At 36.3% G+C, this 14,814-nt stretch overlaps 1 protein-coding gene across 9 annotated transcripts in view; it reads left to right on the top strand.

The window, feature by feature from the left end:
* Positions 1-12,687, top strand: part of TRPC1 (transient receptor potential cation channel subfamily C member 1) — a 62,049-nt gene extending 49,362 nt beyond the window's left edge. For all 9 annotated transcript variants that reach the window (XM_087430431.1, XM_004419286.3, XM_004419285.3 and 6 more), the window contains 4 exons: positions 7,221-7,396; positions 8,781-8,982; positions 9,592-9,786; positions 10,780-12,687. In XM_087430431.1, the coding sequence (XP_087286557.1) occupies positions 7,221-7,396; positions 8,781-8,982; positions 9,592-9,786; positions 10,780-11,007 (801 nt within the window). In that variant the 3' untranslated portion in view covers positions 11,008-12,687. The remainder of the gene's footprint in view (positions 1-7,220; positions 7,397-8,780; positions 8,983-9,591; positions 9,787-10,779) is intronic.
* The last annotated feature ends 2,127 nt before the right edge of the window (positions 12,688-14,814 follow it).

The raw sequence follows: 14,814 nt of genomic DNA, 5'->3' as shown, positions 1-14,814 counted from the left end.
CCAGGCAACCATTGATCATCTGTATGTGATTGTCTGGTTATAGGCTAGTTATAGGCTGAAGGATTTGGAAGCACAAGTAGAATTAATATGGTATTACAAAGTAAATCTTCTCAGACAAAACGTCGTCTGCCATCTTTAGAGTGCGATTGCTTCTCATGGTTGCAAGCTCCCTGCTCCAAGTTGTTACATCAAGTCTACGTTCAGCAGGAAGAAGGGGAAAGCCAGAAAGCATGGGCCAGCTGTCTTTCTGTCTTTTTTGTCGCTGAGGAAGATTTGCCCTGAGCTAACATCTGTTGCCAATCTTCCTCTTTTTCTATGTGAGCCACTGCCACAGCATGGCCACTGACGAGTGGTTTAGGTCCATGCCTGGGAAACTGGGCCGTCAAAGCAAAGTGCCCTGAACTTAACCACTAGGTCATGGAGGCTGGCCCTGTCTTTCTCTTTTATATCAAGAGAACAATCATTTTCCCTGGAGGCCTACCAGATACTTCCACTTATAACTCATTGACAGAATTTGGTCGCATGGCTATTTATGGCTACAAGAAAGTCTGAGGAGATGAGTACTTTCAATTGAGCATATTAGCTCCCAAGAAATCAAGGTCTGATTAGTCAGGAAAAGGGCAAAAAGTAGAGATTGAATAAGCATCTGTAGAGTCATATTTTCAGGCTTTTACTTAAAAAATGTTTTCAATTTGTTTTCCAGTGTAGTCTTATTAACACGGCAGATTTGTATTACATATCAGTACCAAAGTATTCTAGAATAATTTTATGCAGAAAATTTGTAATAAATTTTTTCCATTTCATTCATCATAAGTAAATAGAGTGATCCAGTTGTGAATATAAAACTAAATGAAGTGCAAAAAGAAAATTGACAGTAAGTTAACTACTTTAGCAAAAGTGCAACTTTTTAAATGTTTTTATGTGATTACTGCACTTGTTTGTTAAATTTATCTCTATCTATTAACAATTTTCCTTCCCAATATTTGCAGATTTAGAAGCTGACAGACTTATTTTAACTGGTTATATTACCTGTAGTAGAGGTACAGATCTCTCCCTTGGTTAGAATGTCCATATTTTATCATCTAAATGGAGACATTTTGGGACAGGAAAAGGATGCTATTAATTACTAAGTTGGGACAACAAGTGTAAACTGGGACTGTACCAGGCAAATCAAGGTCATAGGATTATCCTATAGTGGGATATATAAAATGATCCTATATTCATCAGCGATTGCATCCTTTATCCTAGTACTTGACATTTTTGTGATTGTATTCATTAAATTTGTGACTTATGTTGAAGGTAGACTTTGGAACGTGGCCTTCTACAATCTGACCCTACTCACTTTCTAGCCATTGCTCACTATACTCATCTCCTTGTCTCTTTCTGAAATCCTTCTCCATTTGGGCCAAGACCAGTCACTAATCTCACACATGTCCTGTGCTTTTCCACTTCCATGTCATTGTTTATGTTATTACCCTGTTTAGAATGTCCCAGCTTATCCTCTCTTGTTGAAACTTTACTTATTCATTCAACAAACATTTATTGAGTGCCTAGTAGGTACTAGGCACTGGGAATAAATGAATACATGGCAATCTCTTTTTAAAGAGCTCATAGTTCACTGAGGGTGACAGAACAAGCTAATGACAATGTTTAGAGGGGTAAATGCTATAATAGAAATCTCGGAGGAAGGGCACTCACTTGAGTTGAAGACATCAGAGAAGACTTCCCAGAAGAGATGACTCTGGAATAAAGCCTTGAAAGATGAGTAGAAAGAAGGTTGGGTCCAGGAAAAGGGAACATATGCCAGCTTTAGTGTCCCCTCCACTAGAAATCTATTCCTACTCTCCTTCTCCTGTATGGAAAAATCTTCATCTGATGGAATTAATCCTTTGAACCTCTAATGAGCACTTCCTATAGCTTGTCTTAATTATAAGACAACTTAAATTTAGCTTGTTTTAAATTATGTTATGTTGTTTCTACTAAATTAGAAATTTCTTGAGGATGGGGAATATATCTTCATTTTCTCATCAACACCTTATTCACCGCCTTGCCATAGTAGTTACTTAATGAATGTTTATTGAATTGAATTGAAAAACTGGTTAGAATGAGGTTGGGTAGAGACAAGTGCTAATTGATATGAGAAAAGAAATAAGCTGATGGAGAAATAAGGCTATATCTTAGCTGTTGCTTTAGCTGCTTATTCAAAATAATAACGAGAACTAACATTTACTGGACATTTCATGTGGGCCAGGCACTGTGCTAAGTGTTTTCTGCTTATTTAATCCTCGTTACAACCCGTGTGATTTTTTTATTTCCATTTTACAAATGGGGAATCTAAGGCTTAGAGAGGTTAAATAGTTCACAGAACTGCTAAGTGGTAGATAAAAGAGTTGAACCTGAGCCTGTCTGACCCCAGAGGCCAACCTACTCTTTGAAGTTAGCTTTCCTGCCTTTATGAAGGATGCCAGCTAATCCACCTCAGCAGAAAGAAGTCATGGTTGGGCATAAATCAGTAATGTTCTATATTTTAACAAAAAAAGACATGAAGATCAAATCTACAAATTATGGTGGTAATAGTAATAACAACAGTAACGTTTGAGTCCTTCCTATGTGCCAGATACTGTTCTAAGATCTTTATTTACATTTATTACCTCATTTAATCCTCACAACCATTCTAAGAGGCAGACTCTTTTATTTCCATTTTACAGAGGAAGAAACTGAGGCATAGAGCCATTAAATAACTTGCACAAGGTCACACAGCTGGTAAGTAGCAGGACGGGGATTCCAACCCAGGTGGTTTGGCTCCAGAGCTAATGGTCTTAACCACTGTGCTAAATTGCCTCTCAGTGTTGTCTATACTACAGAATAATACAATTCACTCATTAACTTTTATTGTACAATACTTCTGTGGGCAGGTTTTAATAATCTACAGATTTTAACAGTTCTTCCTGGTTTATCCACATGTTTCAAATGAATTAACTTTTAACACTGGTAGTTGGGTGATTAGACAGAAAGGACAAGACAGAACCACACAGCTTCGTTCAAAATCTTGCTCTGTAATTTACTGTTACTTCATCTCTGTGAGTCTCGGGTTCTATGTCTGTTGTTGTGAGGATTAAATGGGTCTGTGTATGTAAGATGCATAGCAGAGTGCCTGACACCTGGTGGCTTCACATAAACGTTTAATCCATTCTCTTTAGTTAGTGGAGTTAACTGTGGCAGACCTGAAAAATAATTCAAGAAAACTTGGAAAGTTAATGGAGTGTCTGACATATGAGTGCATACTTTATTCCTAGTGAATTATTTGGTTTTACTAGATAATTATCAGATTTAATTTAGTGGCCTGTGTAACATAAATGGCATATTGTTGTCATTTGTAATGAGTGAAGAGCGATTCAGTGCTTTGCACTTTGGGGTATACTGGGGGTGGATGTTTTTCTTTTAAGAGGCATAGAATGGTAGAGCTAGAGGGAAACTTAGAGTTCATGTAGTCTAGGGGTTCCCACACTGGAGCGGCTGCAGAATCCCCTCAGGGAACATGTTAAACCTACAGTCTCAAGTCCTACTGTTAGAGAGACTGATTAATAGATTGGGGTAAAGTCTGGCAAATTTTTAATAGCACATAGGTGAGTGAGTCTGATGTAGCATTTGGCGGACCCTTTCATGGGTCAGGAAACTAAGGCCCAGCTCACACAGTGTTAGAAAGAAGACCTGGTGTAAAATGTTAGTTAACAATTCTATCTTTTTTGCATATTTATTCGTATATTAATTCAACAAGCCCTGCTGTGTAGGGGAACTGTTATATGAGAACTAAATCCGTCTTAGTTGTACCCAGCCCCAAATGTTTAATGGGAGAACTAAGATAAAAACCACAAAGTGATGTTTTGAAAAAGCGCTTGCAAGGAGTTAGATGCAAGAGTTCAGGCCCACCTGTACCATCTGTTAGTTCTGTTACCCTGAGCAAGTCACTAAATCCAAGCTTCAGTTTGTCACTTGGAAAAATAGAGATAATACCAGCCTTCCCTATCTTGCAGGGTAAATAAAAATATGTTATAGCTCTTGGAAAATGGTAAAGAGTTAGATAAAAGGCATCTAAAAAGTAGTTATGTATTCCGCATTTTAATTAATATACCAGGCTCGGGAGCTTGCTGACGTTGGGCCTGCCCTTAAAGACTGCTAGAGGAGACAAACAAATATTAGTATAAAGTGAAAAATACTATTTTAGAGATTACATGCACAGTACTTTGGGAGCATGACTGTGGGGGTGCCTGGAGAGAGTCAGCAAAGCTTCTTAGAGGAGGTGACATTTGATCTGGGCCTCAAAGGGATGAGAAGCTTGCCTGGCAAAAAACAAAGGGAGAGTAACACATGCAGAAACATGGAATCATGAGAGCATGGCATGCTTTGAGAAGACGGGCTGTTCTTTGTACTCGGACCATGGAGTGCAGTTGGCGAGAAGAGACTGAAAAAGATACTGGGCTGAACTCTGAAGGTCTCTGTGCCAGGAATTTGAGTATTTTCACATGTGCAAAGGAGGTTTTGAGCATAAAATGATTAGATAAAACTTTTAGACAGATAGTTATGGCTTTTTCTGTAGAAAGATTTGGTTGGAGAATGATTAGAAGTTGCCATTATTATTGCTTTCTTTTGTCAACAGTTTTTATAATTTAATAGTTGATATGAGCCCTAGTGATATCAACCTTTCCCCTATCAGGCATTTAGGATGTTTTTGCTGTTCTACATAGTACTCTGTGTATGAGGGGTTTTGCCTCTGTTAAATTATTTCCTAAGTGTAAGTCACCAGTAGCATTAACATATCAAAAGATATGCTCCATAGAGTACCTCAGTATTTCTATTTCTTTACAAAAGGATGTGTTAATTTTTAGTCACACAGCAGTATAAAAGTATACTGTTTCACCACATTAATAGCATTTGGTGCTATCTCTTTAAAATAAATTATACTAACTTAGTAGTTTGCTTTAATTTCCAGCAGATTACTAGAAAAGATATATATTTTTTTGTACTGTGTACTAGTGTACTGGTATTAACTCCTGTGTAAATTTTAGTATTGATATTTTAATTACTTTTCTCTTTTCATTCCTTAATTTTTCATATTTCTCAAATAAAACTGCTAAGTTGTTTTAAATAAGTAAATATTTAAGAAAGCGTGATTATTATTTTTACAAATAAATAAGCTTTATAGTCTTTCTCAGTCTAAAATAAACGTGCCATTTTTAATGTTTGCCTTTCTGTGAACGCTTGGTTGGTGTTCTCTTCAAGCCATTGTTCACTTCAGTGATGGCCACTGTAGGGACTTTTTGTTCTTCCGTCTTCTACAAGAGCTAATATCATGCTTTTAAAAAACAAATCTTGACGTTTGTGGTATTCTCGTTAAATATTGCTCATCCTGATATTGAAATTGAATTACACTTACTTTTTAAAACTTAGTAATGTTAAATTAAGGCTTCTACTTTTGGACTAAATTTTTAAAATTAATATTGTAGTATCATACATGGTCATTCTTAGAAAACTCTATTCACCTATAAGCTTACAGCGTCTAAACTTTCTTCAAAGGCAGTCTTTTCTGTAGTTATCTAAAGCAGTTACTATATTCTTATTGTCATAAGTTATTAAGTTCTCTACTAATATGGTATGGCTTTATTCTAAGCACTTACAATCTGAAAAAATGATTTCTTTTCCAAGGTGACCCTATCATTGATTAAGAGGGAAATGTATTTCTTCTCTTTCTCACACATTTTGAGCTTTCTGATTCTAAAAGCTCCCTGTTTCTTCTGTCAGAATTTTACAAGGGGACCAAGTGAGGGAAGATAAGACTTTGAAAAGTACCACATGGCCTAGTCAAAGGCACAAAAGTCGGGCACACTGGACCTCTCACTGTTGCAGAGCCTGAGTTACTAGCTTGTGGTGAACCTAAACATTTTAGCACACCTCTTCTACTTCGTTAACTGGCTCACTTTAGTGGGCTAGAGGGCCTTGGCCACTTGCCTGCTGCTACCATTTTGTATCATTGGTGACTGACGTATGTTATGTTGGCAGGCTTGATATCTCAAAAGTAATCAATGCATATAGTAAAGAAAATTCAAAGGGGTGTAAAATGAGAAAGTCTGCCTTCCACATCTTTAGTCCTACCTCCCATAGAGAAGCACTGTTAACAGATTCTTGTGTAAACTTCCAGAAGTTTTCTGTCTATTAAACCATATGAAAAAATGTATATTATCTATCATTTAAAAAAATAGAAATGAGAGCTGTTATGGTACTGTTCTATACCCTACTTTTTTGACTGAATATTTTATAGATATCTTTCTAAGCCAGTACCATATAGATGTGCTTCATTCTTTTTAACAACAAAATTAGGATGTTCTAATTTTTTTCACTACATGTAACGACGCTGCAATGAAAATCTTTGTATACTTCCTATCTGTTGGCTAAATTCCTAGGGATAGAATTGCTGAGTCAAAAGGGTAATGTCAAATTGTTCTCCAAATTTGTATGCCAATTTAAACACCAAGAATTGATGCAAAGTGCCTATTCCCCGGATTTTGAAGGAGTGTTGAAGGAGAATGAAATTAGGCTTGAATAAAGCTCCCAGATACACTACACATGTCTAAATTACAAAAGATACTGATATTAATACTAGACTCTCTCATTTGTCTTGCACGCATATTTTCTTATAATGGACCCAAAATGAAAGAAAATTGATCACCTTGATAAAAGAGATTATAGGGCAGTCCTGGAGGAGAAAATGCTGTCCTTTAGGAATTGATTGCAAAAATCAAATGAAATACTTCATGTCATAATGATTTTATATTTGTAGAATTTAAGAAGCTATATAAATATAAGCATTTATTTCCCTTTAGGTTCGAGCAAGGAATTTTCCTTTTATTGCTTGCAAATTAGGCTTTTCTTAAATCTCCATGTCTCTGCCTCTACCTTCAGAGCAACAGTGTTTTCTGCACACCTGGTCCAGATTCAAGGCATGCACCATCCAACACTCACAGTGCGGGCATGATTAGAATGGTTTTTTGTTAGGCAGCTAAATTTTTGATGTTTTGAAAGTGCTGAAATATCTTAACCAGATGGAACAAAAGGAGTAGCCTGTGCATCATGTGTTTGTCTTCCTTTTATTGCCTGATCGTTTAATATTTAATATTTTGTTTTCCTGATAATGTTGATGAACACTTATGTAATATATTCCACAGATATCAATGGGACAGATGTTACAAGATTTTGGAAAATTTCTTGGGATGTTCCTTCTTGTTTTGTTTTCTTTCACAATTGGACTGACACAACTGTATGATAAAGGCTATACTCCAAAAGAACAAAAGGACTGTGTAGGCATCTTCTGTGAACAGCAAAGCAATGATACCTTCCATTCGTGAGTGTCTTTTTAAATTTTTAGTAAATATATTTCTCTCTTTCTGTCATGTTATGTGTGAATTAGTAGGTCATTAGAATTGAGAATCATTAGAGTTTCATGAATAATTTTTTTTTCTCTTATTTACTGTATCATAAGGAATTGAACAACCAGTTGAGAGGCAGACAAAATACCTCGCCTCAGTCTTAAATAAAATAACGGAGGAGCATGGAATTACATGTTTGTTGTCTTCCTATTATTTTACCAACTATTCTTTAGTTACTTGCATGTCATCTTATTTAAGGAATAAGATTAAATGTAAATAAGATTAAAAAAGGAATAACATTATTAAATAATAAATATTCATCTAATACCTTTTATATGCCAGACATTGTTGAAAGTGCTGAGTGAATGAAGTGTCAGTGAACAGAACTACCTCATGGAGCTTCTACTCCAGTGAGGTGATACAGGCCATAAGAAGAGAAATAAGATGTGTGGTGCGCTACACAGTGAGCAGGGCTAAGGAAACAAACAAAGCTTGGGCCAGGGAGGAGATGTGTGTGAGGGTGAAGTTTTAGATCGGAGGCTGGGGAAGGCCCCGCAGGAGATGACGTTCTAGTAAAGGGGGAAGGCTGGTGAAGGATGAAGCCATGAGGAAGATACCTGGAGGAAGAGCATTGGCAGATACAGGGAATGGCAAAGGCAAATGCCCTGAGATGGGCGTTTGGCTGGTGTGTTCAAGGAGACGCCGAGAGGCCAGCGTGGGTGGAATGTAGTGAATCCGAGGAGAGTTTTAGGAGATGAGGCCAGAAAGGTGATGGGGGTCGTGTAGGACCTTGTCGGCCCTTGTAAGGACTTTGGGCTATTGAGATGGAGAGCCATTTGAAGTTTTTGAGCAGAAGAGTTGTGAAATCTAATTACGTATTAACAGGATCATATGGGCCGGCTCCGTGGCTTGGCGGTTAGGTGCGCGCGCTCTGATGCTGGCGGCCCGGGTTCGGATCCCGGGCGCGCCCCGAGGCACCACTTCTCCGTCCAACGCGAGACCGAGTCCCACGTACAGCAACTAGAAGGATGTGAACCTATGACATACGACTATCTGCTGGGGCTTTGGGGGGAAAAAAATGAATAAATAAAAGTCTTTAACAGGATCATAGAGGCTGCTGTGTTGAGAACAGACAGAAAGGCAGTAAGAGGTTAAACAGGAATAATTTATCTTCCTTTTGAGTCTATTTCTTTGTTTAAAGTAAGGCATATCTGTACTGTTGGGTTCAACCTCATTTAATAAGTATCATTTTTGGATTATCAATGTTTTATTTATGTAATGTAGGTATAAATGAATTCTTCATTATGCTAATTGATTTCTTTAATTTCCTTTTAAACAGAAATGTAATTGTCTTTACAGGTTCATTGGCACCTGCTTTGCTTTGTTCTGGTACATTTTTTCCTTAGCACATGTTGCAATCTTTGTCACAAGATTTAGCTACGGAGAAGAACTGCAGTCCTTTGTCGGAGCTGTCATTGTTGGGACGTACAATGTCGTGGTCGTGATTGTGCTCACCAAGCTGCTGGTGGCAATGCTTCATAAAAGCTTTCAGTTGATTGCAGTAAGTGTTAATTCTTTTAAAAACTTTATATTCTCTTCAGCTCATACCAATGTATGCAGTAGATAAGGCAACCAATGATTATAAGAATTAACAATTAGTATCATTTTAAAATTAAATATAGATTTTTTTATTGTAAGTAATATATATTAACAGCAAATCTTGAACCTAATTTTTGCCTACAAGGTGTGGAAACATTTGGACAGTTTAAAACTCTCCCCCGCCCCGTATGTGTGTGTGTGCGTGTGTATTCATATCCTTTTTTTTTTTTTTTTTTTTGTGAGGAAGATCAGCCCTGAGCTAACATCCATGCCAATCCTCCTCTTTTTGCTGAGGAAGACCGGCCCTGAGCTAACATCTATTGCCAATCCTCCTCCTTTTTTTCGCCTTTTTCTCCCCAAGGCCTCAGTAGATAGTTGTATGTCATAGTTGCACATCCTTCTAGTTGCTGTATGTGGGACGCAGCCTCAGCATGGCCAGACAAGCCGTGTGTTGGTGCGCGCCTGGGATCCGAACCCGGGCTGCCAGTAGTGGAGTGCGCGCACTTAACTGCTAAGCCACGGGGCCGGCCCCAACTCATATCTGTATTGCTTTTTGATTTGCCTCCTATAGAATCATGAAGACAAAGAATGGAAGTTTGCTCGAGCAAAGTTGTGGCTTAGCTACTTTGATGACAAATGTACATTACCCCCACCTTTCAACATCATTCCTTCACCAAAGACTATCTGCTATCTGATTAGTAGCCTCAGTAAATGGATTTGCTCACATACATCAAAAGGCAAGGTTAAACGGCAGAACAGTTTAAAGGTAAGAAATTAGAATTGCAGCATGGAAGTTTTAACAATTCCTAATCTCAGATGTTTCCTAAAGCATAAATTTGCAGGCTCCTTAAGGCCCGGGACTGTGACTGTTTTTCATTCCTGTATCCTTAATGCATGGCATAGTATCTAACATAAAGTAAGGATTCAGTAAATATTTATTGAGAATGAGAGAGCTGTGATTTTTTCATGAATCTCGTCTCACAGTTTTAAAACATGGAAAATATTCAGAATATCTATTCTGTCAGTATAAAGCTTGACTGCTAGAGTCAGCTCATTTTTCTGATTCTTCTTGAAAGTTATTCAGTACATGAATAATTCAATACATGTTGCTATAAACCAGAGGTTGGCAAACTTTTTCTGTAAAGGGACAGATAGTAAGTATTTTAGACTTTGCGGGCTGAGACGAAATCAAAGATATTATGTGAGAAGTAATATAACAAGAAAGGACACAAATTTTCACAAAACTTTTATTGATGAAGTTAAAAATGTAACAATAATTGAGTAATAATTTTTTTGTAATACAAGTCTATCAATTAAAAGAGTGAAATTCCATTTTTGGGGGGGGTAATAACATTTTGTTTAATTGGGATTCAAAATTAGGGGATAGGGGATTCCCTATCATCAAATTAATGACAAACGTTCATCTGTAAAAACCGTTCTTAGCTCACAGGCCATAAAAAACAGGAAGTGGCCATATTTGGCCTATGGCTCATACCTAGTTTGCTAATCTCCCCTGTAAACTGAGGATTCCTAAGACTATTTTTAAATCAATATAAGCATACAGGTGAATGAATAAAACAAATATGCAGGCTATATTTGTTTTAAACAAGTGTTGGATATTTTGTAACACACAGTGGCAAAAATACAGTCTAATAAAGCATTAAATGTGTTTATTTTTTTGTGAATATTTTTTTAAAACTACCTTGTTTAAATATTGTTTATGCACATTGTTAGTATCATGTGATTGTTTGTTTTGAAGGAATGGAGAAATTTGAAACAAAAGAGAGATGAAAACTACCAAAAAGTGATGTGCTGCTTGGTGCACCGTTACCTGACTTCCATGAGGCAGAAGATGCAAAGTACGGATCAGGCAACTGTGGAAAATCTGAATGAATTGCGCCAAGATCTGTCCAAATTCCGAAATGAAATAAGGGATTTACTTGGCTTTCGGACTTCTAAATATGCTATGTTTTATCCAAGAAATTAACCATTTTCTAAATTATGTAGAAAGTAGTTTTCAATAATAAATCTGAAAGACTGCATTTGCATAACTTACTATTAAATTAATAAGGTATATATTGAAATAAAGAATTGTGTAAAAGCCATTCTTTAAAATATTTGTAGCATAAATATATGTTATGTAAAATATGTAATATGGGATTAGTTTTTTAAAACCCTCTATTAGTGGCTTTTTGTGGGAGCAAAACAGATGAAATAGATTTTGTTAGCGTGCTGCTTGGTTTTCTTATTTGAACAGTGCTTTAACATTTTTTCTTTTTATGTTTAAGAAGGGCAGTTATAATTGTACACATTGCCAGAAGGTTTTGTAAAATGAAGATCGGCAAATGTGGGCTGATCTCCATCCATAGGATACATTTGAAATATGAAAGTCATGATTTTTAAAATCTCTGTTTTAAGAGTTCACATATAGTTCAGTATTTATTGTTTAGAAGTATAGTTTTATCTAAAATAATAGTCTATTTGTTCTTTTTTTATTTTGTTATAATATTAAGTAACAAAAAAAAACCCTAATGAATATTTGAATCTACTTATGTCTATAAATTTAAATTCACTTCAGTTTTTGTTTTGTAATATATTTACTTTTACATGGTTGTAATCACTTTATATTTTTAATTTTGCTTTTTTCACTTAATAGTATTTTATATATACGTTTTCATGTATTGATATAGTCATGTATTTAAATTTTTATAAAATTATACAGTTTCTGAAAAATATAGTTGGTCGACTTTTCATTTTGTGGCCATAGAGCGCTTGATTATATTTATTGGTTTGCACAGGTACTTCTCTAAGGTTAGGCGTTCAGTCGCTTTTAATTTTTTCTTGTCATAATAGTGCTATAATTTTTTTTCACGTTGGAGTGAATGGTCACAGTTACAAAGCTAACCCAGAATAAGGATTTAGAGGATACTTCTTTATCCTGTATGGTCATAGCCTGTTTTATTTTTGTAAACATTGGAAGACTCTTTAATGCAAGGATTTGTTTTATATTTAGACTAAGGTTCTTGAGCTTATCTCCCAAAGTATTTTCCACAGAATTTAACTTAGCTTCTGTAAAAGTGTCTTCATGCTGATTTCTGGATCATTCTTGCTGCTTAAGATGAAAAGCATTGTTGTTTTTAATTGGAGAATAAAATATGTATTTAAATTTTTTTTCCTGTGTTCATGTAAGAAATGTAGTTAAAAATTTTTCACAGGCCATTGCTTATATATTCTGTAGTACTTCCAGTTAAGAGGTTTTAGGTATATAATTATCTTCTTAACTGAATGTCAGGTGGTCTTACGGCCACAGGGTGCAGGTAGCCCTTGGTCTGTGAGCACCACCGATCCAGGGCTCATATGTTAGTATTGGGTTTCATGTTGCTTTTTACTTTTTATTTTTTAATTTCCAAATTGTAAGTGTTCCCTCTTTGGGGCAAATTCTTATAAAAATGTTTATTGTAAAATTATATATTTTGTCTACAATGGGATTATGCACTTCCCAATTGGGATTTTACATCAGGATTTTTAGTCATTCTAAAAAATACCTAATTATTAAATCAAAATATTTATAGAGTGCCTACTGTATGCATGAGTCACTTATGAAGTATATTTTGAATGACAGCATATTGTAAGAAAAAAGGTGAATAAAACTTGACATTAGATTACAGACTGAGAATGTGTCCATTGTATTATCATACACTTTTATACTTTTTAAAATTGAGATATAATTCATATATCATAATTTCACTCTTTTAAAGTGTACAATTCAGTGTTGTTGTTTTTTTTTTAAGTCATGGTAAGAAAGGCCTAAAATGCAAAACATCAACAATCAGACCCTTTTGTACCCCTTCCTACCTCCAGTGACAATCACATTTAACTCTTTTAGCTATTTCTTCTTAAATTTATAAGTACCATGTTTTGAAATAATATGTCCATACAAAGACCTGTATGTAATGTTTATAGTGGCTTTACTTAATGATCCCAAACTGAAAACAAGCAAATGTTCATCAACTGGTGAATGGATAAAGAAATTGTACATCCATACAATGGAAATCTACTCAGCAATAGAAAGGAATTGTATCAGTCAGAGTTCAGTCAGAGAAGCGGAGCTACTAGGATATTTGCAGGCCCCACATGCTTGTTTGCATAGTGATTTGTTTACAGGGATTCGATGTTACGAAATTGGAGTTGATTAAAGAGTTTCCGTGAGGCTGTTGTTTTGCATCTACTGCTGGAGCTTGGAGTTCACACGGTAGGCAGTTGGGAAGGGAAGACAGATGTAAAGTGGAAGAAACAAAGACAAGCTGGAACCCATGAAGACAGACTGAGACCCATGTCACTTCTCACTGTCCGTAACGTTGATGATGTGAGTATTCTCATCATCGGAGAAGTCGTGGGAAAAGTTGCCCTTTGCCACGTTGCTCAACACACACTTGGCCCAGGAATCAGAGAAGCTGAAGGAGGATCCAAGGAAAGGTGGAACAATTGTGGGCCAGACTGCTGCCTCACACCAACAAGTTGAGCCAGAAGATAAGTTACAACATGTGTGAGCTACAAAAGTGCCTGCATAAGGGAAAAAATGGCTGCGACTTCCCTTCTCCCCTCCAAGTGTCACTCTAAAATGTGTCTTGTGGCCCAGCCTAACTGGAAAGCATACAAGGAACAGAATTCTGGGAAACATACTTCAGCCTAGCCAAGTTGGTACAGGAAGAAACTACTGAAATATGCAATAACATAGATGAATCTTAAAAGTATTATGCTAAGTGAGGAAGCTCGTCATACACACTGTGTAAGTCCATTTATATGACATTCTAGAAAAGATAAAACTATAGAAACTGAAAACAGATCTTTGGTTATGAGGGTCTGGTGGGAGGAGAAGATTGATTGGACGACTCATCAAACTGTACAGTTAAGAAGGGTGAATTTTTAGGGCTGGCCCAGTGGCGTAGCAGTTGAGTTCTCGCATTCCGCTTCGGCTGCCCAGGGTTTCCTTGTTTGGATCCTGGGCACGCACCTCCTCACCTCTCATCAAGCCATGCTGAGGTGGCGTCCTGTTTAGAAGAGCCACAACTCTACAACTATGATATACAACCATGTATTGGGGCTTTGGGGAGAAAAAAAGAAAAAGAAAAAGAGGAAGATTGGCAACAGATGTTGGAATTTTTATTGGAATTGCATTGAAATTGAAATTAATGTTTTCTTCAGAAAATACACTTATAAAATACCAAATAGGCTGAGGTTATAGGCCCTGGGGAGTAAACCACTTGGGTCTCATTATTCAGAATTACACTAAGAAAATATTAATGGTACCAAAGATAATGTCTGCTCTGAATTTCTCATTTGTAAGTTAATTTGTTAGCTTTCTGGCATCACTGCTCCGTTACACGTTGTGTTTCTGGAAGATATACTTAGAAGAATTGCCAGTTACAGGGTTTCTTTTCATTTGATAATTTCATATTGTTTTTTATTTTCTTGTTCCCCCTACCCCCAGTTTGAAATAAATACTTCAAATATGCAACTCAAAATTAGTGAGGAAAAACTTCATGTACTAATCACATGCTTTAAAAATAACTATCTTTAGGAGACATGATTTCTGATGTAAATTAAATTACAGGAATACAAGAGGCAAAACAGCAGGTTTATGTAGGAGGTAAATGTGTTTAAAAAAAGAACTGTTTTAGCCAATCAGATAAATGACAGGTAAACTCCATTTTCTTCATCCTGCTACCAGCAATCTAGAGGTTTCTCTGTGTCTCTTCATTAGAAAGGATACTTAATCCATCCTTCAATTTTA

Source organism: Ceratotherium simum, chromosome 5 (genome assembly GCF_057802395.1).
Source record: "Ceratotherium simum simum isolate JZ-2026a chromosome 5, ASM5780239v1, whole genome shotgun sequence".
NCBI classification, from domain to species: Eukaryota; Metazoa; Chordata; class Mammalia; order Perissodactyla; family Rhinocerotidae; genus Ceratotherium; species Ceratotherium simum.
The sequence above is the reverse complement of the archived record's forward strand: the minus strand, read 5'-3'. Positions and strand labels throughout refer to the sequence as shown.